The following is a 25,275-nucleotide window of genomic DNA, read 5'->3' as shown; positions in this document are numbered from 1 at the left end:
GCAGCCCATGAAGGCAAAGTTTGTTGGAGGACAGAGGCGAGTACCGACCCGCATGTCTGATGAGGAAATGCAAATTCTCTATGATGCCAACAAGTGTTATATTTGCAAGGAGGAAGGCCACAGGGCTTTTGAATGCCCACATAAGAAGCGGAAGTTCCCTCCTTCTGAGCAGGGTGAGCACAAGGAGGAAAAGAGGACTGATCATAAGAATAAAAAGCCCAAGCCCACTGCTGGTCTTTTGCCAGACTTGATTGGGGCTGTTCAGAATACAGATGCTACAGAGTTATGCCGGGCATGGGGCAAGATAAGAGACCAGACAGCTCTGATGTTTTTCAATCCGGGAGCCAAGGCCAATTTCATCTCTCCAGAGCTGGCTGGAAAGTTAGGAATAAGGGCAAAAGAGATGGCTCCTTTGTGTGATGCAGATATGGCTTGTCCGGGACTTAGCCAGTCAGTTACTCCGGTAATAGGCAAGCTGCGGATGCATATTCAGAGCTACGTGGACATAGAAGAGTTCTATATTATGCCGTTGAATGGTTGTGATGTGTTACTGGGGATACCACCTTGGCACTTTCGTGTTGGGGCTGTTTTGGATACAAAGAATAAAACAATCACAACCACTCACCGCGGCAAGACCCACGTTCTGGATGCTAATTGAAGGGAGAATCCATCCCTGTTGTATCTGCTTCTGCCATTGGCAACGTAATTAATGAAAAAGCATCTTTCAGTGTACTTAGTGTTTGCATCTGAAAAGAAGTCAGTAGAAGAAGAGTCTCATTTTTCTAAGCTGGAAAAACAGCGGATAGATTTTCTTTTTCAGTTTAGGGACTGTTTTTCTGATTCACTTCCACAAGAGTTGCCCCTTGAAAGGCCAGAAGACAACACGATAGATATAATCCCTGGTAGCAGTCCTCCTAACCAACCTCCTTACAGGGTCAGTGCAGCCCAGCAAGAGGAAATTATGAACCAGGTCAAGGACCTGCTGGAGAAGGGGCTGATTCAGCCCAGCTCTTCACCTTACTGCTCACCCGAGCTCTTGGTCCACAAGAAGGATGGACCTTGGCGGATGTGCATTTACCATAGAGCCCTCAATAAGATTACCATTAAGAACAGATTCCCTATACCTCGGATAGATGATATTTTGGATAGGTTACAGGGGTTTGGATTGTTCAGCTGCATTGATCTGAAGAGTGGTTATCACCAGATCAGAATTCAGCTAGAGGATGTTCACAAAACAGCATTTCGTACCACATTTAGGTCTGTACAAGTTTCTTGTCATGCCATTTGGGTTAACTAATGCACCTGCCACCTTCAACAGAATGATGACAAGATTTTTAGAGAGCACCAAACCTTTGTTGGCACTTTCTTCGATGATATCATCATGTTCTCTCAGGATGAGGCTGAACATAGGAAGCACTTGACAATTGTTCTCGAGGACCTACAGAAGCATAAGCTGCTTGTCAATGCCAAGAAAAGTGAATTCTTCATGCATGAGATCCATTTTCTCGGGCACATTGTTTCCAAGGATGGAGTTAGGATGGACCCTACCAAGGTAAAGGCCATCAGGAATTGGCCACACCTGAAGAACATCCATGAAGTACGTAGCTTTCTAGGCTTGTGCTCGTACTACACGAGGTTCATTCGGTATTTTGCAGAGATTGCATCTCCTTTACATGCCTTACAGAAGAAAGAGGTCACTTTGAGATGGGGTCCCAAAAAAATTGCAGCTTTTGACCTACTAAAGGAACGACTCTACTCAGATCCTGTGATTATTTTGCCAGATCTTCGCAAACCGTTCGCTGTCCAAGCAGATGCATGTGGGAACAGCGTAGGAGGGGTACTTATGCAGGATGGAAGAGTTGTGGCATACGAGAGTAGAGTGCTCCAGGATGCTGAAATGAATTTTGGCGTCTATGAGAAAGAGATCTTGGCTGTCATACATGCTCTTTCGACTTGGAAGCATTATCTTTTGGGTGCTGATTTTCATGTTCAGACCGATCATCAATCACTGCAATACTTTCTCACTCAGAGAAAGTTGTTTGAGAAGCATATGAGGTGGGCAAATTTTATTTCTATGTTTCATTTTCAGATTGTGCATGTGCATGGGAAGAAGAATGTTGTTGCAGATGCATTGTCACGCAAGCCCACTCCAGATGCAGTGTCTGTTAAGCCACAAGTTTCAGCAGTGACCATTGCATATCATGATGAGCTTGATGCCATGAAGGATCAATATGCCAATGATGCTGATTTTTCACGGATTTATGATCAGTTGGTTGATGGACAGAGGCATGAGCACTATACTCTCAAAGATGGATTTCTGATGATGCATGGCAGATTGTGTGTCACGAAATAGTTGAGGCCCAAAGTGTTGACAGAGAGTCATGCTCCACCCTATGTAGGACACAGAGGCATTGATGCCACCATCGAAGCAATGAAGCACTATTCCTTTTGGCCATCATTGAGGAAAGATGTCGAGGCATATGTTAGGACATGCATCACCTGCCAAAAGGTGAAATATGACAGGCAGAAGCCGGCTGGACTGCTGCAGCCTCTACCTATTCCCGATCGACCTTGGCAGAGCATTTCCATGGATTTTATCTTTGATCTTCCTCGTACACCATATGGACATGATGGGATATGGACCATTGTTTGCAGATTCAGCAAGTAGGCCCCCTTCATTCCCGTCGGAAAGAAAATTACAGCAAACCAGATGGCGAGACTCTTTATGTCTCATGTGTTTAAACATCACGGGATGCCTCAATCAATTGTTAGTGATAGAGACCCGCGGATGACAAGTCTTTTTGAAGATGTATCTTTGAGAATATGGGTCCATGCTGAATTTCTCATCCTCTTTCCATCCTGAATCTGATGGGCAGTCCGAAGAAGCCAATTCCACTGCCCTTAATCTTCTCAAATGTTATGTTTCAGATCAGCAATTGAAATGGGAGCAATTTTTACCACTTGTTGAGTTCGCGTACAACAACACTGTACACTCATCCACGGGGAAAGCCCCCTTTGAAATTGTGGCAGGAGAACGCAAGGTACCTCCCATTCTGCATACGAAAGATAAGATTTTTGAAGCGGACAGATTTGTGGAAAGTTGATTTTTGAAGCGGACAGATTTGTGGAAAGTTTGGATGTTGCTTACCAGAAGGTCAAAACAGCCCTCCAAAAAAGCCAAGAGAAGCACAAACAGGCAGCCGATAAGCATTGCCGCAAGTTGCTCTTGAAAGAGGGCGATTGGGTGCTGCTGCGTTTTCAAAAAGCACGACTCAGGATGATGAAAGGCAAGACGACAGTGTACACAAAGCTGAAGATGCGGTATTATGGTCCTTTTCAGATTTTTGAATGCATTAATGATGTAGCTTACAGGTTGAAGCTACCTGCCACTTGGACCATACACAATGCCTTTCATGTGAGTTTATTGAAGCCTTTCCAGGGTGATGTGCCTGCTGACCTACTGCATGAGGATCAGCCCGAGGTGGAAGAGTTGGATGAAATCTTGGTTCCGGAACAAATTTTGGCACATATGGAAAGAAAAGTGAAAGGTAGAGTTTCCCGTCGCTACCTGGTGAAGTTCAGGAATCATCTTTGCACTGGATGCGAGGTGGATGGAGGAGGGTGACCTGGCAGACTCACCTTAGATTTTGCAGCTCTACCTCGATGCGTTTCAGCTTGCGCCAACTACGGTATAGGCTCCTACAGGTTCAGCAGAGCAGAGATCTGGAGCATTGCCTGGTGCTCAAGAGGAGGGTAGCACCTCCCCTTCCTTGATTCAGACTGCTCATATATCTGGAGATCGCTTGGTGGCACTGATTGTCTCACCCGAGATGCTGCTTGCTGACAATATTTCACCCGTGAGGTCTCCATGATGGGTGCTCGCGACACTCGACATAGAGGATGCATTGATGTATGGATGGACTCTCGAGCTCTCCTAGCCCATATTATCATTGCAGGTTGTATCTTACAGATGATGTATATCTTGGTATGGGCTATTTCTGCCTATTTGTACTTTTTCAGCAGCAACCTAGGTAGTTTGCTGTTTTAAGAGGAGGGTATGTCACGAGGACGTGAAAAGTGATGTAAAGTATCTTTGTAACTCAACCTACGCTTAACCCAAGGTTAACCATGGTTAAGTGCTGTAATGGTTTGGCCGTGAGGGACTGACTAGAGGAAGTGCACACTTCCTAGAAGTTCCTAAGGACAAAGTCTAGGTGCACCACTAGGTCCTAGGGGCAAGGCAAAGGCTTTAAAAGAGGGGCCTAAAAGTTGGGCCTAAGGACAACGTTGCCCAAGGACAACCAACGTTGTCCTTGGTATGGGAGTTAGGACTTTAATGAAGGGGCAAATGGCAAGGAGGAGATGCCATTTGTCATGCATGTGTATGCATGCCCTTTCCCCACCTTCCATCTCTCTCCCCTCACTCTCCCAGAGGTGTTAGAAGTTTTCGGTTGTTCTTGTGCAGTTTTTGAGCTGTTTCAAGCCTGTTTTCAGCCGTTTTCAGTCGTTTTAACTCTGTTTTGATTGTTCCAAGGCTAGTACGCACTTTTAACAAGTGCCAGAAGTCATTTCTGAAAATTTTTGTATGGACTGTACGAACGTCCGTACGGCTGTACGGAATCCGTACAGACGGTTGCCTCGAGTAAGTGCCCAGGTTGTCTTTTACTGTGCTGGATCTTTGTGCACATGTTTTTGGCTGCGTGGTGGCTTCTGGAGCTGTTTTGGACCAGTGCAAGCTGCAGGAGGAACTTTCCATGCTGCTTTTGGCACCTTCTCTTAGGAGGACTCAGGCACAGATCTCGAGGCAATCATTTCGGGATAGATCTGTGAACCATCTTTCCTCTATAGCTCTTTCTTGTTCACCCTCTGCTCTCTACCTTCATTTCTCTCTTCTCTTGATTGCTGGAAGACACCTGCACCCTACGGGAAGCCTGGACAGAGGATAGGTGCGAGGAAGGAGCTCGCTCCTCTGCCACAGACAGTGGGAGTTGGTTCTAGGTTCGATTTTTCCTTGTTCTTTCTTGCTTTGCAACTTTTTGCAGTGCATGTGTGTTGTGTGCAATCCTTTCAGGACTCCAACAATTTCTAGGAAGCACCCAAAGGCAAGGGTGATCCTAAGGAGGGCCTAAGGATAGTGTGGATGCATGTGATAGCCTTGAGGCTGCCTTGAGCTTAGTTTGCCTGAATGCCTCTAAGTTGTGTCAGATCAGAAGTGAATGCTTGAGTATGCCTTGCCAGTGGGAATTCTAGTGGTGCACTGGGATTAGATGCCTTGAAGACAAGTAGAGGATTTACAGAGAGGAACAGTGCAGGGTTGAACCCTTGTTGTAAAGCATTTCCATTCAGAAGCATTAAATAAATACCGTAAGGGGCGCCAAGGCATTTGGGGCCAGTGGGTGCACTGTGTACTGTTTTCATTGAGCAGGGGCATTCTAGCCTCACCGTTGTTGTTGTTGAAGCTTGTTTCTAAGTTGTGCTAAGTGATTTGAGTGATTGAAGCTTGCATTGTGGCTATTTATGAAGTTTATGACTGAGTAGAAGAGGATCACTGCCCTTTTGCTTATCGAAGGCTGGTTTCATCCGCTCTACTCAGTCTATCACTCCTTCCCTTCACAAAGCCATTGCACAAAACCATGTCGTATTGTTAACTTCTTCACGAACAATTTTAAAATGCTACATTCTATGCCATAAACAAGGGTATGCTTCAAATTCAGCTAATAGAATTGTATGTAGTAATGGACCTACGTTGCACCTCATTACATTTGCCTTCCCTACTATCATACACTAGGAAATTATTACCATGATACTACTCAAAATATGGAAAAGAAAAGTTTGCAGTTCATACTTCACCAAACGGCTAACTAAAGATCGGAGCTGTGTTATTTTCTCATCATCCTCGCAAGTAACAAAGACAACCTTCTCCTGTAGCATCCAACCGTCAAAACCAAAAAGATAATTAGAAGTCAAAGGAAAAAAGAAGGCAAAAGGTGTGTTTTGTCTACAACTAGTGATAACGAAGTCATTTTAGGCATTTCAATTGCTAGATCAAAATTTGAAGTCCAGATCAAGATAGATGATGATCCAGTATATAGAAATCACTTTGACACAATTAAACAAATAGATAAGGAAAATGTGGTTATTATAAAACATTGGGGATATCTTAAGGAAAAAGAGGAAAAATGATACATTATTCTACGTTTTCCAAGACCCTAAGAGGTGGAGAGTAGAAAAATCTTAGTAAGATTGTTGGGTGTTGGAAGCAATGGAAGCTCAAAGATGGAAGCACAATGGAGAAAAACAAGATTTGTAATAGATTGCTGCAAAATTTGAAGTGTGGAGGCTCAAGGGAGAGCCAACATAACAAAACCCTAGGGCTAACTGGCTCAACTAGACTAAGTGTCCTAACTGATTTAGATGGTACATAAAATAACTGTACCAATAGTCCTAACTGACTATAACTAGGCCTACAAGGCTCATACCAAGGTATAAGTGGCATCTATGGATAGCCCATGAGATAGCCTACAAACCCCCCTCCATGGTATGGGCTGAAGTATCCTGGACATGACTCAGGATACCTAAACATCTAGTGTCATGGTTGCACATGTTCGTCCCGTAGAATATAGCAACCTATGACTGTACAGAGTACAACAGATCAAGTTACAAAAGGTACTAAGTTTAAAGCTTGCCGAAAAGCCTCAAATTAGGTTGAGGTAGAGCCTTCGTAAAAAGATCAGCCAAGTTGTCTTCAGTGGGAATATAAGACAACTCAATATCACTTGCTGATAATCGCTCTCTGACATAGTGATAGTGAACCTCAATGTGCTTTGTGCGAGCATGGAAAACTGGATTCCGTGCGACAGCCAAAGCACTCTGACTATCAGTGAGGATGACGGTAGGAGTAGTTTGACATGCACAAAGATATGCAAGTAGCTTTCGAAGCCAAACACACTCCACTGTAGCTGTAAAAGCCGCTCTGTACTCAGCTTCACAGCTAGAAGTAGCAAATGTACTCTGCTTCTTGCTGAACCAAGAAACAAATGAAGTACCAAGCATAAAACAGTTGCTACTACATGACACACGAGTGTCAGAACAACCAGCCCAATCACTATCAGTGAACCCATGCATGACAAGTGAAGTATCAGCCCCATAAAGAAGGCCTAAATATTGAGTGCCTTTAAGATATCCGAAAACACGCTTCACGGCATGCCAATGGTGCATAGATGGGCTGTGCATATATCTGCTCAACTGTGAGACAGCATACAGTGGATCACGTCTCGTATGGCATAGGTAAATCAAACAACCAACTGCATGTTGATAAAGAGTGACATCACATGTACCGCTGCCATCCTCAGAAGAGAAGTGAAAACCAGTCTCTAATGGTGTGGATACTGGCTTGCAATCCTCAAACTGAAAACACTGCAAAAGCTGTCCAATGTCCTTGGATTGTGACATTAAAATGCCCCCCTCACTGCTAGCAAATTGAATGCCCAGATAGTAGTGCAGAAGACCAAGATCAGACATAGCAAATGTCTGCTGCAAATCAACTTTAAAATCTGCAATTTGCTGAGCATGTGTCCCAGTTACAAGTATGTCATCCACATAAAGGACTAAAATCAGCAAATCTGTCCCACGCTTGCGGATGTAAAGGGTAGCCTCTGTAGGGCTGTTCTGAAAGCCAAGTGTGAGCAAATGAGAATGAATTCTCGAATACCAAGCCAGAGGTGCCTACTTCAATCCATAGAGGGTCTTTTTCAAGCGGCATACCTTGCTTTCAGAACCGTCAACCTCAAAGCTAGGAGGTTGGGAAACATAGACCTCCTCTTGCAAATGCCTATGAAGGAAAGCTGTCTTAATATCAAGCTGATGTATTTGCCAATGAAAGTGGGCAGCAAAGGCAATAACAATGTGAATGGTAGTGATCTTGGAAGTGGGAGCAAAAGTCTCCTTAAAGTCAATGCCATGCTGCTGAGCATAGCCCTTAGCAACAAGATGGGCTTTGTAATGGTCCACTAAACCATCAGCTTTCCGTTTGATCTTGTAAACCCACTTAGTTCCAATGGCATTCTTGCCATAAGGCAAATCACAGGACTCCCAAGTGTCATTCTGATGGATTCAGCTTGCATGGACTTCATCCAACAATCATTCCGAAAGGCATCTTGATGACATAATGGCTCTTCATTGCATGCTGTAGCAACCAAAGCATAAGCAACAAAACTAGCATGCTCTTTCCGGACAGCTGCTCTCGTACGGGCTGGCAAAGGAGTGTCTTGTTTCCTGCCTTTTAATGTGTCAAGGAGCCAACGGGGTACCTTTTTAGGCTCTTGAATTTCTGCTCTTTCCTGGTCAAGACCCCGGTGCAAATGATCCTGATCAATGATAGGCATATCAGGCTGAATTTCTGCATGCACATGGGGCTGTAAATGACCAACAGATGGAGGAGAACCAACAGATGGAGGAGGGACAACCTCAGATGGAACATCATCCCGAGCATCGGATGGAAACAAAGGCATCAAGCTGTCAAATGTCTGGGGCATCAACAACGGGCTGTTTTTGACAGTCCAGCAAAGGCATAGTGGAAGATTCATCAAACACAACATCCCGACTGACAAAACACTTGCCCGTGCGGGGCTGATATAGCTTATAGCCCCTGCTCTTTGAACTATACCCAAGAAAAATGCATTTAACAGCTTTATCATCCAACTTAGTGCATCTCTGTGAAGGCACATGAGCATTGATAGTCTGCAATGTCTTTGTAGGACATCTATTCAAGATGTAATTTGCACACATGACTGCATCCAACCACAACTTGTTAGGCAAATGTTTGCCTTTCAACATGCATCTGCCCATTTCCATCGTTGATCTATTCTTCCGCTCAGCCACGGGATTCTGTTGAGTAGTATAAGACACCGTGCATCGATGATTAATGCCACGAGAAGCCAAAAAAACAGCAAACTCCTTCGACATGTATTCATCCCCCTGTCTGTATTAATGTGAGCAATGTGCAGCCCACTCTCATTCTCAGCCAAGGCAATAAAGCGCTTGAAGCATGAAGAAACATCATACTTGGATTTCTATGCGAGAATCCAAGTGTACCTGGTGAAATCATCAATAAAAGTAACAAAATAGTAGAACCCCCAAAGAGCTGCAACCCTCATGGGTCCACAAACATCACTATGAACCAGATAAAGCTTACATGAACCACTAACTCACCCATCCTTGGGAAATGTAGCACGGTGCATCTTACCAAGTAAGCATGGTTGACAAACATGTTTGGTAGGCATATGCATTTTGGGAAGATACACAACCATATCTTTCTTATATAACTTTACCAAGGCTCCAAAATTGAGGTGTCCAAACCTCTCATGCCACAAATGAGTATCTGCCATGGTAGAATCAATAGCAAAAGCATGTGCATCGGCAAGTGCAACATCACTATAAAGACCGATAGACAATGTGCCAGTCAAAACCAAGGTAGAGGCATATGTAACATCATACACTACACACCTCACACCATCAAAAAGAATATGAAAGCCACATGTAGCAATGGCTGAAATAGAAATGAGGTTCTTACGAATGCTTGGAACATAAAGCACATGCTCTAGAGTGACAACACCACCAGAGACAGAAGTAAGAGCAACTTGCCCAATACCTTTCATGATATATGATGCATTATTGGCACATGTGACACTACCCCCCTTAGATGTAAGCTCCAATGAGCTGAATAACTTCTTGCAGGAAGTAATGTGCTTGCTAGCACTACTATTAAAGAACCAGGCATCACGAACATCTGAAACTGTCATACAAGCATCATGAACATATGGATTATACTGACATGTAACCAAGAAAGCCCAATGGTGGTCTTGTGCGAAACTGCACTAGAAGAACCGGATACTGCAAGACCAGACTCTTTCTTTTTCTTTTCAGATGCTATGCACTTCCTGCATTCAGAAATATCACGCCCAGGTTTCTTGCAATAGTTACATCTCTTCTTCTTTTTGTGATCCCCTAAAGAAGACGCACCATGTGAGTGATCAGCATGGGAATGAGAGGGCTTTCCAACTGAAACCTTGCCTTTACCTTTGTGTTTATGATGGGCAGCAAATGCTTGATCTCTGGCCATAGTAGCATTGCAATTCACATGGCTTTGCTCCTCCTGAAGAAAAGAGCAACAAGTTGGTCAAATGAGAAATGATTGGCATCACCCCCTGCAACCAACCTCAATGTAGTAGCAAAGCCTTGATATGAATCAGGCAACCCATCAAGGGTATTAGAAACCAGCTGAGAATCAGACATAATCTCATCAATGTTGGCTAATTGCTCTTTCAAATCCTTCACATTAGTGAGATAGGCATCCATGTTACCACCCTCATCAAGCTTTAAATCTTTCAATCGCATGCGGAGATAGGCAACCCTCGCCTCATTCCACACCTGATACAAAGATGCAAGCTGATCCCATGCTTGCTTAGCTGTCTTGCAAGACCGAATATGAGGGATAATAACCTGTTTCACTGAAAGAGCAATCAAGGCATGTGCTTTGGCATCACAACCATCCCATTGAATTTGCTCCTATGAAGGAGGCAAAGCACCTGGAGCAAGAGGTGCAAGAGTCCTCGCTGTAGCAGTAGAACCATCACCTGAAGAAGCAGAGGCTGCAGGTGTAGCACTAGTAACAGTGCGTGTAGGCCTGGCCTCAGGATCTGAAACAATATGCCATAGATTCTTGGCAACCAAAACATGTCCCATCATGTATGACCACATGGGGTAATTGGTGCCATCAAGCTTGTCATCGATCCCAATCAGCCCAAACAAATCATCTTTGCCACCAGACATGGTGTTGAAATAAAAGGCAAATGCACCAACTGGCAAAGCAAATGAGAGAAAGGCAACCTCTCAGAATCAAGTGCCAAAAAACTGCCCAAGCTTCAAAGCTTATGTCTGCAAGAGACTCTGCTGTCCTAAGGTGTACCTGTTGCAAGAAAAATCCCAAAAGGCAACACGAGGCCTTTCCAAAATGCAAATGAAGCAAAAATTGAAAAAAGCCAATGCAACAACGGCTTACCCAATGATGAACAACAGCGACAAGCTCTGAAAGCGAGCAAATGAGGGCTGGAAATGAGAATTACAGCAAAAGAAGTGCTCCCACGAGGAGGAGAGCACGTAGAAATGGAGAGAAAGAGATCCAATGGAGAGAAGCTCGCAGCCCGAGGCAAAGGGATGCCAAATGAGGAGGGAAGGGCTCAAAGAGAAGTCTCCGGAACACTTCAGCAGCTCCAAATGGCTCCAAATGCTAACACGCAGCTCGAGGCAGCTCCGAAATGCTGGCATGCAGCTCAAGGCAGCTCCGAAATGCTGGCACGCAGCTCAAGGCAGCTCCGAAATGCTGCAAAATCTGAGAAATGACTGGCGCGCACCCCGAGGCAGCTTGTACTGCAGTGAATGTACTGAAAATTTGACAAACCGGACAGAAGTACAGAATTTTCTGACAGATGTACAAATTTTTGTACAATTTCTGACAGATGTACGGATTTTCGTACAATTTCTGACACATGTACGGATTTTCGTACAATTTTTGACGCATGTACGGTTTGTTTTTTTTTTTTTTGCTGTTGTTGATAGGCTCGAAATTCCGTACAGATGCTGTAAATGCTCTCATGTGGTCGTTTTTTGCTGCAGCAGGCTGGAAAATGCACCAAAAAACAGTTCCCTTCACGAGAGTTACTCCAAAGTGCAGTCTCCTCGCGACAAAATGAAGTTTTTCGCGACAGAAGTGCTTGGAAAGGTCTCAAACACTCGTGGGAGTGTGAAAACCAGCAAGACCAGCAAGAATCAGAGCTCTAGAGGTTGCCAAACAGCTTGGGAAAGTTGTCAATGGCTGAGGGAATGGATTCCCGACCTGCTCTGATACCACTGTTGGGTGTTGGAAGCAATGGAAGGTAAAAAATGGAAGCACAATGGAGAAAAACGAGATGCTGTAACAGATTGCTGCAAGACTGAAGTGTGGAGGCTCAAGGAGAGCCAACATAGCAAAACCCTAGGGCTAACTGCCCTAACTGGACTAAGTGTCCTAACTGACCTAGATGGTACATAAACTAACTATACCAATAGTCCTAACTGACTATAACTAGGCCTACAAGGCTCATACCAAGGTATAAGAGGCATCTATGGATAGTCCATGAGATAGCCTACAAAGATTTCAACCTTCAAAACAAAATGATTGAAAGGGTTCTCAAACGTGCAAGGTACAAAATATCTTCATAATATTGCACATCCTTGGGCACAATATGTCCCCCTACTCAACAAAATCTGAAATTCAAGTTACACTACGTGAAATGAGATGGGAAAGGGATGAAAGGGGGGGAGAACTTCCTCCAATAGTGCCACATGGTGCCTAGGCATCTCTAACAAGAGGAGGATCCCCCTTCATCTCTGAGAGGGTATGGGTTTATACAAACTACTATTTCCTATGTAAATCAAGAAAATAGATGTGGTCTTATGGCAGCCCTGACACAAGAAAGAAGGGAGCTTCTAGTGCCAATTGTGCGTAAGATGGATATTTTAAGGTTCATTTTAAAAAAGTAAATGAGGTAGGGGCCATTGCAAGGGTTACCATCCTAGGCGAGCATGGAGACTCGATTAATCAACCCAAAACGTCTCCAAGCATGGAGTGCCAATTGCAGTGAAACATACCTTTCATAGCTGCAACCAACCCTTTTTGGAAACTATATGCCATCTCATGACCGTACACCATGGGCTTTTCTAGGAGCCTCCTCCCCACCTTATAAAATGAGGAAGATCCTCTACACATGTAGCTGTATTTATGACTCCTAGCCTCCTAAAAGTCAGGTTATTTTTAATTCATGGAAATGGTAGTAGATACAAAGAAGGATGGACATCATAAAAACTCCATCCCTGCATTAAGTGACAATGGGTTAGTTCATAAGTTTGCAATGACCCTTTTCTCATCCGATTAAAAATGAATCTCTTCCAAAACAAATTGATCCATGAATACACCAAAGTTACCAGTTTAGAATCTAGAGTTTGATAAGTGAAGTCTATTCTAAATGACCTATAAACCTTGAAATGCCACTACTCCATCCTTTATTGGCAGAAGTGGTCTTGCCCCCACTTTGCTATATCAATCTTCATTCTTCGCTAACAAATGCGTTCTTGTAAAGGTGTTGAATGTGTTATTGCAAATTTGGTATTATTTATATTTTACTGGGATGCAGATCTACGATGCAAGTTATTTGCTTGCTAGCATTTCTATAGTTCAAAACCCTACTACATTCTATGTTGTCTTCTATTGCATTCATATTATCTCTTTATCTCTCTAGTGCTAAGGCATTGGACTCTCGCATGCAAGAAGTGCAAGGAAAAGTAGCATCGGAGAAGCTACATCTCTAAAGTCGAGCTTTAACCTCTCTGAGCTCTTGTTGTAGGTAGTAGACTTGTTCTTGGGGGTCCAAGCCCATGAGTTTGCTTTGTGGCCTTTGATAATTCAGAGCATAAGACAAGGGAGTCGGGGCAAAGGCAATGATGGCAGCATATGGCAGTCTCTCTTTCTGAGGCGTGGTGGCAAGAGCAGCGGCTGTCATTTGATGCTTCTTTCCATGGTGGCTTCGCTTGCACGCAGTCTCCCTTCGAAGTACTTTAATCCCTTGAGCCGGGCAAGGGGGTCAGCCTAAATTCAAGGTCTAGGAGCTTATTTGCAAACTGAAGGTGAATTTCACCTCATCCATCCTATGTGAGAGGAAAGCCCACCTTTTACGTAGCGTCAAGCGCCGGTAGATTTGTTGCGTCTCTCGTCTCGTTCAATGTCCCAAAGTTTGCTATCCTATGAGGTGAGATCTCATCTCTCGCACTCGTCATAAAATCATGGATTCTAGGACATTTTCATAGCAGGGGAGTGGGCTGTAGAGCGAGTCGTGGGAAAAGACCTGGTGGGGGCATCTTGGACTACCAAGACCAAAGCGTTTGAGGCATGTGCAAGGTTTGCGTCATCTCCCAGGTGTGTCGGTAGCTGACGTGATAAGTGGCTCATATACACTGTATCCAAGCCATGGTCAAAGTGTATCTGCATACGAATGCTGCCCTGGTGCTGGCGTGGTGGTCGATATGCTAAATGCCAAATACTGCAGCCAGCAACCCAAATGTTCCATCCCGTGATGCTGGTTATTGTCTCCCACATGCTGTCCTTTGCCGAAGGAAGAGGTCAATGACTAGCAGGAGGGGTCGCCTCATTAAACTCAATGCTGTGAATGCACAGGCCCTGAATCTTGTATGCTGAAGAGACCACGTCAATGGGAAAGGCATGGCCATCCTCTGACAACCAAGCAGCTATGCCCCACGTGAAGTCCCTCTGCGTGCCTTGAAGCCTCACCACGATCCGAAGCACTCCTCGCCATATCCTCTGTGCTACTCGGCAGCTCCAAAGGCAGTGGGGGATTGTCTCCAAAACCCTAATTGTGCATCTATGGTAGCTACCATCCACCCTCATCTGCTCCAACCAAGGGCCAACAGGAAGACCTCCATGTGCCATCGTCCAGAAAAGGTAGGAGATCTTCTGCGGTCGGAGACTGGACCAGAGGCATGTCCAGAACCTGGATCTCACCTCTCGAGGTATCTGCTATGCTGCCCAATGCCTCTCTCTCGACAGAGTCTAGGAGGCTATCGCCTCCAACTGCAAGCGGCATCCTATGCGGGTAGTATAAGAGAAGAAGGGCACCTCCTCCACTCTCTCTTGGTGGCCTACTCTAGACAGCCACCCAGAACCACTCACCTCGGTCCCACTGTACCTCACTAAGGGGATGACCCTCCCATAACCATAAGCGCCAGCGAGCTGCATCCAGATCTGAGATGCGAGAGGGTTCAATCGACCACTCCTTGCTCAGATGGCCCACTACTTTGACCCTCTGCCACACTAGTTGATCCAAGGCTCCATTCATCTCCGGATCTCCATCTGCTAGAGACTGCAAGAGTCCACCTGGACCCACATTGTAGAACCGGGCTCGACTGAGAATGGGAGGGAGGAGCCATAGCTGAATCCGAAGAGGTACCCCTGTCCCTGAGAATTGGCCCAACCACTCTGCTAGTGTGAAACTCTGAAGGCCCACCCACCAAGACTCTGGGATAGCTACCTCAATCTCTGCCATCCTCTGGCCCGCGTCTTGAAGATGTGAGAGGGTCTCTAATCGTACCTCTACATCAGCTGAGAGTTTCGCCCACCTCTTGAAAGATCGAGCTGGGCCACTGTCCCACTATGCCCAACCAATGTGTAACCTCTGTCTCAGCATGCGACCATCCTAATCCCGTACCTCGGGGTGCCAGAGCGGAGGTTGTCGAGCAAACTCCTCTGAGAATTGAGGACTAGCCCGGATAAGACCCCCATCCACTCGCTGCCAAACTTTGAAGAGACTCTGCATCAAGGGAGAGTCCTTCCCTGTAAGGGGGGCCTTCGAGAAGAGCCATTTGTGTGACTGCTGCCACTGCCCACCCGTGTGGGGGGTGTTCCGAAGAAGACCTCGCTGCAAAAGAAGCTTCCAGGGCTTTGTACCTGGAGTGAGGCCCCTCACTACCAACTTGCCCAACAGGCCTCTACCCTGCATCTCCGGATCAATGATGCCCAATCCTCCCTGGGCCTGGGGTAGGATCACCGTCTGCTAGGCTACCTTGGCTCGGGTGTTATGTGTGCCATTCGATCCTGCCCACAAGAAATTGTGCACCAAGCGCCTCAACTGTCCCATGCATCCCCTGTGAAAACACCAGCACGAGGCTATGTACCAGGTGGTAGCAAGGAGGACCTGGTTAGCCACCAAGGCCCTTCCTGCAAGAGAGAGTTTGGCCGAGCTCCAATACAAAAGCTTGTGCCGAACACTCTCTAGGACCGGGGAGATCTACTGCTTTGCTGAAATATCAATGTCAACCTGGCAACCAAGGTATCTCGCTGTCTGCCCTCTCGGAATCCACCGAAAGCCTAGTGCTGAGCCCCAATCTTGGATCTCATGTACCTCCTCTATTGCTGAGAGAAAGCCGCCTGATTTGGTCCAGTTGGTCCTGGAGCCTGAGGCTAGACAATACACTGCCAAGGCCTCCCTAATTGCATCCAAGCTCCGAGTTGAGCCCTCTACAAAAAGGGCTGTGTCATCTGTAAACTCTGAGTCCAAAAGCTCCTCCTCCTGCCGAATCGGGAACCTCATCCCCATGAGTCCTGCCGACTAAGACCTCAAAAAATACCCTAGGGCCTCAGCCAAGAAGAGAAATAAGAAAGGGGCAAGGAGGCATCCTTGTAGAACCGAGTAGGAGAGGTTGAGACTCCTCTCTGGCCCAATCCAGTGCCTCCCAGAAAGTAAAGATGTTGTCCAAGATGCTACACTCTTGGACAAAACCTGTCTGCATGTCATGGATGATGTCCACTAGGTGAGGGTGAAGCTGCAAGCTCAAGACCTTGGCCAAGATCTTGTACGCAGTGTCAAGGAGAGTGATCATTCTCCCACTCTCTCAGGTCTGAGCGATCCCCCCCTTTGGGATCAGACATATCCAACCACGACTCAGGGTCGAAGGGAGAGAGCCCGAGTCAAAGATCTCCTGAAAAGCCAAGCGGAGGTGGGTATGAATGCACTCCCAAAAGCACCTAAAGAAAGCCGGGGACAGCCCGTCCTCCTAGGGGCACTTTTGGGATGGAAGAGCCTGAAAGGCCTCCCAAAGCTCTGCATTTGAGAAAGGCGCATCTAGTTGACTGCTCACACTCCGGGAGACCACCTCCGAAACGTGCGCCCAAACTAAATCTCGGGCCTAGAACAAGCACCGATAGAAATCCAAGGTCAACTCCAAGATCTCCTACGGATTCGAGTGCATCTGCCCACTAAAGTCTCTCAATCTTTGCAGCTGTGCGCAAGCTGATCTAGGGCCAATGGCCTGAAAGAACTGCCCGGTCATCTTGCCACCCTGCTGTACCCACCGAGATCTAGAGGAGTTGTCAGCCCATCTCACCTTAGTATCCTGAAGCTCCAAGCGAGCGCACTCGTATTGGTTTGCTAACCACTGCGACTCTGAATCATGCTCCCGAAGATGCTCAATGGAGGCCAAGTCCTACCGCAAAGCCCCCTCTCCCTCTTGAAGAGTATGAGGACGGTGCATAGCATGGGTGCAAAGCTCCTTACTGCTCCACTGAATCGCCTCAGCTGCCCACATGGCCCAATCTCCTTGCAGGGGGGACTTAGGTCCTGCCAAATAGCTGTAATACTATGCTCTACCTCCTCCTCTAGGAGCAAAACATCTAGAATGCAGACCCCTCTCTGCGGTAGGCCACGACGAGGCTGCTCTAGGTGAAGAACGATAGAGGAGTGGTCCGAGTCCCTGACAAAATACCGGTGGCTCCACCCCTATGCATGGCCCAATCTCCGACATAGAATCTGTGTAGTCTCTCGAGTAGACCATCCTGCTGCCGCTGACCAAAGGAGAAACTGAGACTGCCAGGAGACCTGGAGAACTCTGGTTCCCTGGGTCCCGACCATGGATCGAGAAAATGAATTGCACCCAGGTGCTTCTTTTCAAAGCCAGCATCTCGAAATAAGAAGCACCCTTGTGCTTGTCCTCCTCAAACTCGAGATTGTTGAAGTCACCTCCAGCAATCCACGAGTCCACATCTAGGAGGGACTCTGTCAACCGCCTCCAGAAGGCGGGTCGCTGTTGTCTACAAGCTAGGGCATACACATTGAGAACCCCAATCCTAGAGTCCCCAACCCTCAAACCCATCCATACTGTTCTGCTTGGGATGAGCTCGCCCAGATCATACACATCTGCTCCATTGGACTGGGACACCGAAATGGAAACCCCCCCACTCCTGCCAACCGCGGGGGACCATACCTCAGGGCCTCTCCCTGGAAGGAGGTGCCATCTACGCCGAACATCTACAGCTGAAAATATATGATCCTGGACCAAGAGGAAGTCCACTGCCCTCTACAACTCCTATCGAAGTAACATATGCTGCGGTTGCTGACGCGCGTGGAGCCTGTGCACGTTCCAACTCATGGGGACATGGGGGAAGTGGAGAATAGAGCTCCCCTATGAGTGGGAGCTTGTACTGAAGCCGGAGACCTCTGGGACTTTGCTGCAGGTTTAGAGGGGGGGTAATTTGGGTCTGTACGGCATTGCACCAAGGGCAAAACTGGCTCGATGCCTACCTTGGTGGCCCACTGCCTCAAAAATGAGGACTCAACCCCTAATCTGTCTGCACAAAGCTATAGAGTCCTATACGTGGCCTGCTTCAGCTGAACCTCGGGGTCCCTAATCTGTCTGCACAAAGCTATAGAGTCCTATACGTGGCCTGTTTCAGCTGAACCTCGGGTCCCAGGCGAAGCACACAGACTACAACACCCAGCTCTCGACGGTTAGCTAAGAAGCCAAGCTAAAAAGTGATGGGGTGACCATGGGTGATCCACATCTCCCTCCGCTGGGGGCCAAGCCACTCCTCCATCATGTCAAACATTTGCTATTGCATCATAAGGGTGTGACTACGAGCCAAACAATCCTATAGAGCCTCCTCGGGGCTGCAAAATCAGGACAGACACCTCTAGAGCCATCAAGTAGCTGTCATGGATCTCAAGATAGTTCCACGGTCCTAGCCCCCAGACCTCTCTAAGCAAAGGCTGTTCTGGACGAGGCTTGGGACCTAGAAGTTGACAAAATGGACCGCTTGAGATCTGCTGCGTGGAGGACGATGCACCAAGACTAGGTTGTGCCTAGGAAGAGGGACCTAGGGCCTGCTGCAAGGGAGAGGACTCTGGCACCCCCTTGCCTGAAGGCACGAGTCTAGGAAGAAAAGGGGGACAGGTAGCAAAAGGGGCGGAGATCCTGGAGGTGGGCAGGGGAAAGGGGAGGGCGGGTGGTACGAGTGACTACAGGTTCAGGGGGGGCTGGGGGATTGAGGAGGGGGGGCTATGGGGGGGGGGGGTAGAGGCGGGGGGAGGAGGGGGCCAGGAGATGGGGGAGGGCAGCCCCGATGGAGGGTCCACCGAGACTTGCTCAGCTGTGGCTCCAGGCTCCTGTTGCAAAGGGACCTGGGCGCTCTGCTTTGCTGGTGCCTGCGGCTTAGTTGGGAGATCGAAGGTCTCCTCCTCCTGCTCCATAGGGGCAACCTTTGCCAGCTTCTCCTGAGGTTGGGGGATCACCGATCGGGCTCTCTTGAGAGTGCTCTCAACGGAAGCAAGAATGGAAGAAGGAGAGAGAGAGAGACAGAGAGCCACACAAGTTTTGGTGGGTGCAGAACCACCCTAATCTTCTTTTTCATTCATTTATATATGTGTTTGAGTATTGTACATAACTGGGGTTAAGGCACAGTGACCTTTAACCCCCACAACCTCCCACTTAAAGGACAATGTGCCTTTAAGGGAGAACAACCAGTGAGCATACTATCCAATGCCCATCAATACACGACAATACTCAAACCGCTGACTAGGTAGACTCTTCGTCAGCATATCTGCAGGGTTATCATCTGTATGAACCTTGACAAGCTCTATGCGCTTGTCCTCAAGTACCTCCCTGATGAAATGGTACCTGACCTCAATGTGTTTGGTCTTTGCATGAAAGACTGGATTCCGTGCTAGCTGAATAGCACTCATGGAATCACTATGCAATGTCGGTACACCTGTATGAATCCCCAAATCTCCCACTAGAGCCGATCAAGCCATATAGCCTCCTTGCAACCCTCTGTGGCTGCAACATACTCTGCCTCTGTGGTAGACAAAGCCACGCACTTCTGTGCACGAGACATCCACGACACTGCACCACCTGCAAAGGTGAACACATAACCAGAAGTGGATCTCCTACTATCCACATGCCCTGCATAGTCTGAATCTGTGTACCCAAGTACACGCATGTCTCCTTTACCAAAGCAAATGCACATCTCCTTGGTACCCTTCATGTACCTCATGATGCACTTAACTGCCTCCCAATGCCTCTTTCCTGGATTAGCCATATACCAGCTAACAACTCCCACTGCAAATGCAATGTCTGGTCTAGTAGCTATCATAGCATACATAAGACTCCCAACTGCTGATGCATAAGGAACCTTGGCCATCATGGCCCTCTCCTCATCTGATTTGGGACTATCTGTATGACTCAGTTTCACATATGGAGGCAATGGAGTACTCACTGCCTTCCCCCTCTCCATATTGAAACGCTGTAATACTTTTGTAACATACTCTTTTTGTGAAAGCCAAAGGAGTTTCCTACTCCGATCACGCGTGATGCGCATACCAAGAATATGACCTGCAAATCCCAAATCCTTCATGTCAAAGGCCTCATGCAACTTGGCCTTTAATGCATCTAGCTCATAAGTATTCTTGCTAGCCAATAGCATATCATCCACATATAGTGCCAGGATTATCAAACTACTATCGTTAGCCCTTTTAGTGTAGAGGCAGTGATCAATTTCACTCCTTCTAAAACCCTGGGACCGAATGAAAGCATCAAACTTCTGATACCATTCTCTAGGTGCTTGCTTAAGACCATAGAGACTCTTCTTCAGTTTGCAAACTAAATGCTCTTTGCCCTTTTCTTCAAAGCCTTCCGGCTGCACCATGTAAATGTCCTCATGCAAATCCCCATGCAAGAAAGCTGTCTTGACATCCATTTGCATAAGCTCCATATCCTCTACTGCCACTAGTCCAAGCATGCATCTAAGTGTGGTCATCTTCACAACCGGAGAGAATATCTCATCAAAGTCCACACCCTTCTCTTGCTTGAACCCTTTAGCAACCAAACGGGCCTTGTATCTAGGCACATCATCACCTGTGACCTTCATTTTGTAGACCCATTTACATGGCAATGCTTTCTTTCCATGTGGCAAAGAAACGGGGACGAGCATTTTCTGAGCGAAATCTTCCGAGCGTCCGAGCGAAGGAAAAAAAAAGCTTCCAACTATGCATAAATATGGCAAAAATCGATCAAAAGAAAACATAGTTTCACTTAGAAATATGCAAAGTATTATAGCAATGCCTATTTTATACAAAAATCTTTAGGTGAATCTGTAGGAATGGTGAGAGCATAATGGGATGGCTTTTGAAGAAACCCACATGTAGAGTAGACTTCTCTATGAAAATTCCCTTATGATCCTTCTTACAACTTTTACTTAATAGGAGGTGACATTGAAAACCCTCTCTCAACCTATATTCATGAAAGAGTTTCTTCAAAGAAAACTCATTGAAGCAAGCCATCCAGGTAGTTTCGCCAGCGAAACCCCTTTGAAGCAAGTCTCCCAAGGTAGTTTCGCTGGCGAAACTACCTTGGACAACACTTTTAAAAGTGACATAACTTTCATATCCAATGTCCAAATATAGTCATTCAACCACTCAAATTGATCGGAACACCCCATTTGAGCACATCTATGGAGTTATATTTTGGAAAATCTTTCATATATAGTATTAAATATTACATGTATTTTATGAGAGTGATATATAAGCCTAAGTTAATACTTATTTATAGTAATTTAAACTTCTTTAGAAACATGTCCATAAATATGCTATAAAAACACTAAAAAGATATTGCCATATGATATAAATGTGTTAATAAGTAATTATATATGCATAGTATTATTACATTGAGAGTGATTATGAGGAATGTTTATTAAAGGAATCAATACTTTTTTAAGGTAATAACAAGGGTACAAAGGGATGTCTCTAAATAAGAAAATTATGTTGTGTAAAAATGAATGAGTGACTAGTCTGTATATTTTTATGATAAAGGGATCTAGTTCTAGTGAAAATAAAAGTGTAAAAACCATGTTTCCTAAAGAAAAACATTTTTAAAAATCTCTTGAAAAACACGCTCAGATAAACCTGCTCATAGGTTTTTGCTCGTAAAATTGACGCATCCCAAAGAAACCAAGTCCCAAGTCTTATTCTTCATAAGTGAACTCATCTCTGATTGCATAGCATACTCCCACTTGCGTTGATCCTCACGCATCATAGCCTCTCTGTAGCAAGAAGGCTCCCCGCAATCAGTAAGCATCACATAGTCTACCCCTGGAACAAACCTATCAGGCGGTCTAGATACTCTAGATGATCTTCTCAAGGGCATTTCAGCTTGCTGTCCCACTTGCATATCAGCCACATTTGGCTCATCATTTCCACCAATAGATGATCCATCATCTACCCTTGATTGTATACCTGTGGGAGTACTTGGTGGTACCATTTCTTGCACATTTGGTGCATGGACAGCTTGCTGTCTATCAACATATGCAGGTGGATTCACATCCTGGAAAGTGATTCTCCTCATTTCCACATCCCTCATAAATGCCTTATGCATCTTCTTCTCATTGAAGACCACATCATGGCTGCGTATGATCTTCTTTGCTTCTGGATCCCAGAGACGATAGCCCATCTCTCCACTTTCACCATAACCCAGAAAGATGCATTTCCTAGACTTAGGATCTAGCTTCTTTCGAAGCTCTTTTGGCACATGTGCATATGCCTCACACCCAAATATACGCAAATGAGAGTAAGAGGGCTTCTTGCCACTCCATGCCTCTTCAGGAATACCACCATCCAAACTCTTACTAGGTGATCTATTGATCACATGCACTGCAGTCTTCATTGCCTCAGCCCAAAAACCACCAGAAAGACTTGCATTGGAAAGCATGCATTGCAACCTTTCTTGAATGGTACGATTCATCTTTTCTGCAACTGGATTTTGCTCTGGAGTACGAGGGGATGTGAGCTCCCTCTTAATCCCACGTGTATCACAGAAATGCTGAAAGTCATGAGAGAGATACTCTCCACCATTGTCAGTCCGTAGGCATTTAAGCGTTCTAGCTGACTGATTCTCAACCAAGGCCAGCCATTTCTGAAATACCTGGAACACATCACTCTTCCGAGCTATAGCATAAGCCCACACTTTCCTAGTTGCATCATCAATGAATGTCACATAGTATTCAGCCCCGCCTAATGACCGTGTAGGCATGGGACCACATACGTCTGAATGCACCAAATAAAGAATTGCTGATTTAGTCTGCTTCCCATAGAGACAGTGCTCACAAAATTCAAAATCAGAGAAACTCAAATGCGGTACATAACCCAAACGGCATAAGAGTTTCATTCCATTCTGGCTCATGTGCCCCAACCTGCAATGCCACAAAGAAGTGCTTGGCTGCTCGGTTATTGCAACAACATGATCAAATACCCCTGATACATGTAAGGGATACAAAGTCCCACACTTGGCACCCCTGGCCAAAAGCATAGAGCCCTTCTGAATTTTCCAACTCTGAAAGCCAAAAGTGGTGTGAAAACCAGCATCATCTAGCTGACCCACTGAAATAAGACTCTTGGTCAACTTAGGCACATGTCTCACATGTTTCAAAACAAATGCAGACCCATTTGCAAAAGAAAACTTTATGTCACCTGCTCCCACTATGCCACATGCATAGTCATTTCCAAGATGCACACAACCTGTCTTTCCACTGTCATAAGTGGAGAACCATTCCCTATGGGGAGTAACATGGAATGAAGCACCAGAATCCAAAATCCAATCCTGAGAATATGCATCATCTGAAGTGGTAAGCAACTCTGCAGATAAAGTAGACATGAAGAGAACATCATTGTCACTATCATGTGTGACTGCATTGATCTCCTCGATCTTCACTTTTCCTTTGTCCTCCCTTGGACTCTTCCTTTTGATTTGCACCCCAATTTGCATTCTTTTTCTTATCCTTTTGCTCTCTTTTCAGCTTGTAGCAATCCTTTTTCATATGGCCCTTCTTGTCACAATGGTAACACTCAATGTTCCGAGCCCTGGATTTGCTACGAGACTTCCCTCTTTCTTGGGACTTCCCCCTGAACTGTGATCTACCCCTTTGCACATTTAAGGCTGCATCCTGCTTGTTGCCATCCATAGACTTCCGTCTAATCTCCTCGGCCAACAAGCTACCCACAACATCATCAAATTTCAGTACTCCACCAGGTGCAGAGTTACTGACAGCTGTACGGAAGGTATCCCATGAGGATGGCAATGAACATAAGAGAAATATTGCCTTAGTCTCCGCATCAAAATTCATTTTCTGAGCCTGAAGCTGGCTGAAAATAATATTGAATTCATTCAAGTGAGAAGCAATGGAGACCCCTTCCTTCATCTGCAGCTCAAACAACCTCTTCATGAGGTAAACTTTATTAGAGGCAGTTTCCTTTTCATAAGTGGCACACAGTTTCTTCCACAAATCTTCCGTAGTCTGCTCATTTACTACTGTGAAATAAACTGACTCTGCAAGATGAAGTCTAATAGTAGACTTTGCTAATGCATCCAACTCATTCCAATCATCCTCAGACATATTTGCAGGCTTAGCTTCAATCCCTGCCAAGGGTTTAATCTGCTTCTTTTGAATAAGCACATCCCTTATCTGTTCTTTCCACAAAGAAAAGTTTGTCCCATCAAACTTTTTAATGCTGAAAAACTCCTTTTCAGGCATGGAAGAGGATGCCATGATGCAAATAAAGCAAAATCCCAAATGCTAGTGCCTGCAAGAGAGAATCACACCAAATACCAGGTGCACCCAAATGTGTATGCCACAATAGAGTGAAATATCACCAAAATTCAAAGCTCAAAGCATCAAAAGATGCATCTGACTCATGTGCATATACTATGCATCCATATGAGCAAATCTGGCCCAAAAGAAAATGCCAATAAGTGCCAAATGACTCAAGCATAAACACAGTCCACTGGCATATGCATCAATAATGTCTCATCCAAGAGAGCATAGCACTATCAGTGCATCACCTGCAATGTGTCAAAGCTGTCCCTCAGCTTAAAATAGCATCCATGTGCAAAGCGTCCATAAAAAATAGCATCCCACAAGGTAATTTGGGCCTATCAGCGCATCCAACAAGGACCGCAATGCATCCAAATGGCCTATAAATCATCCACTGCAACCCAATGCATACCATGAATGAGCGCACACTGCTCAAACTGCAACCAGAGTGATCTGCATAAGGTATGCTCAAGAAATCATAGTCCCACGGTAATGAGCGCTACTGAAAATAGAACCTGAGATGCTTCAAAACATGGGCGCCATTGCATAATCGGACTCAGCAAAAAAATCTGCAAATATCTCTCTTCTGCCAGAACTCCAAAATCCCAACCGATGAGTGAGAAATGGGAGTCAACACTTATCCACTGCCATGTGGCATAAATCTAAGGTTTTAAAACCTTAGTATGAAAAATGCATAACAGAGAGACGAAATCGAATACACAGAGATTTATAACTCTGAAAATCCTCCACCGAATCAC

At 45.7% G+C, this 25,275-nt stretch overlaps 1 protein-coding gene across 1 annotated transcript in view; it reads right to left on the bottom strand.

The window, feature by feature from the left end:
- PWD (chloroplastidic phosphoglucan, water dikinase (ATGWD3)) overlaps positions 1 to 25,275 on the bottom strand; it is a 108,739-nt gene that overhangs the window by 3,985 nt on the left and 79,479 nt on the right. The window contains exon 16 of the mRNA XM_087393108.1: positions 5,846 to 5,922. Within this exon, the coding sequence (XP_087249234.1) occupies positions 5,846 to 5,922 (77 nt within the window). The remainder of the gene's footprint in view (positions 1 to 5,845; positions 5,923 to 25,275) is intronic.

This window comes from Dipteris shenzhenensis, chromosome 22, assembly GCF_047967505.1.
Source record: "Dipteris shenzhenensis isolate YYH24624 ecotype China chromosome 22, Dip_SZ_1.0, whole genome shotgun sequence".
NCBI classification, from domain to species: Eukaryota; Viridiplantae; Streptophyta; class Polypodiopsida; order Gleicheniales; family Dipteridaceae; genus Dipteris; species Dipteris shenzhenensis.
This window is presented reverse-complemented; position numbering and strand designations above follow the sequence as displayed.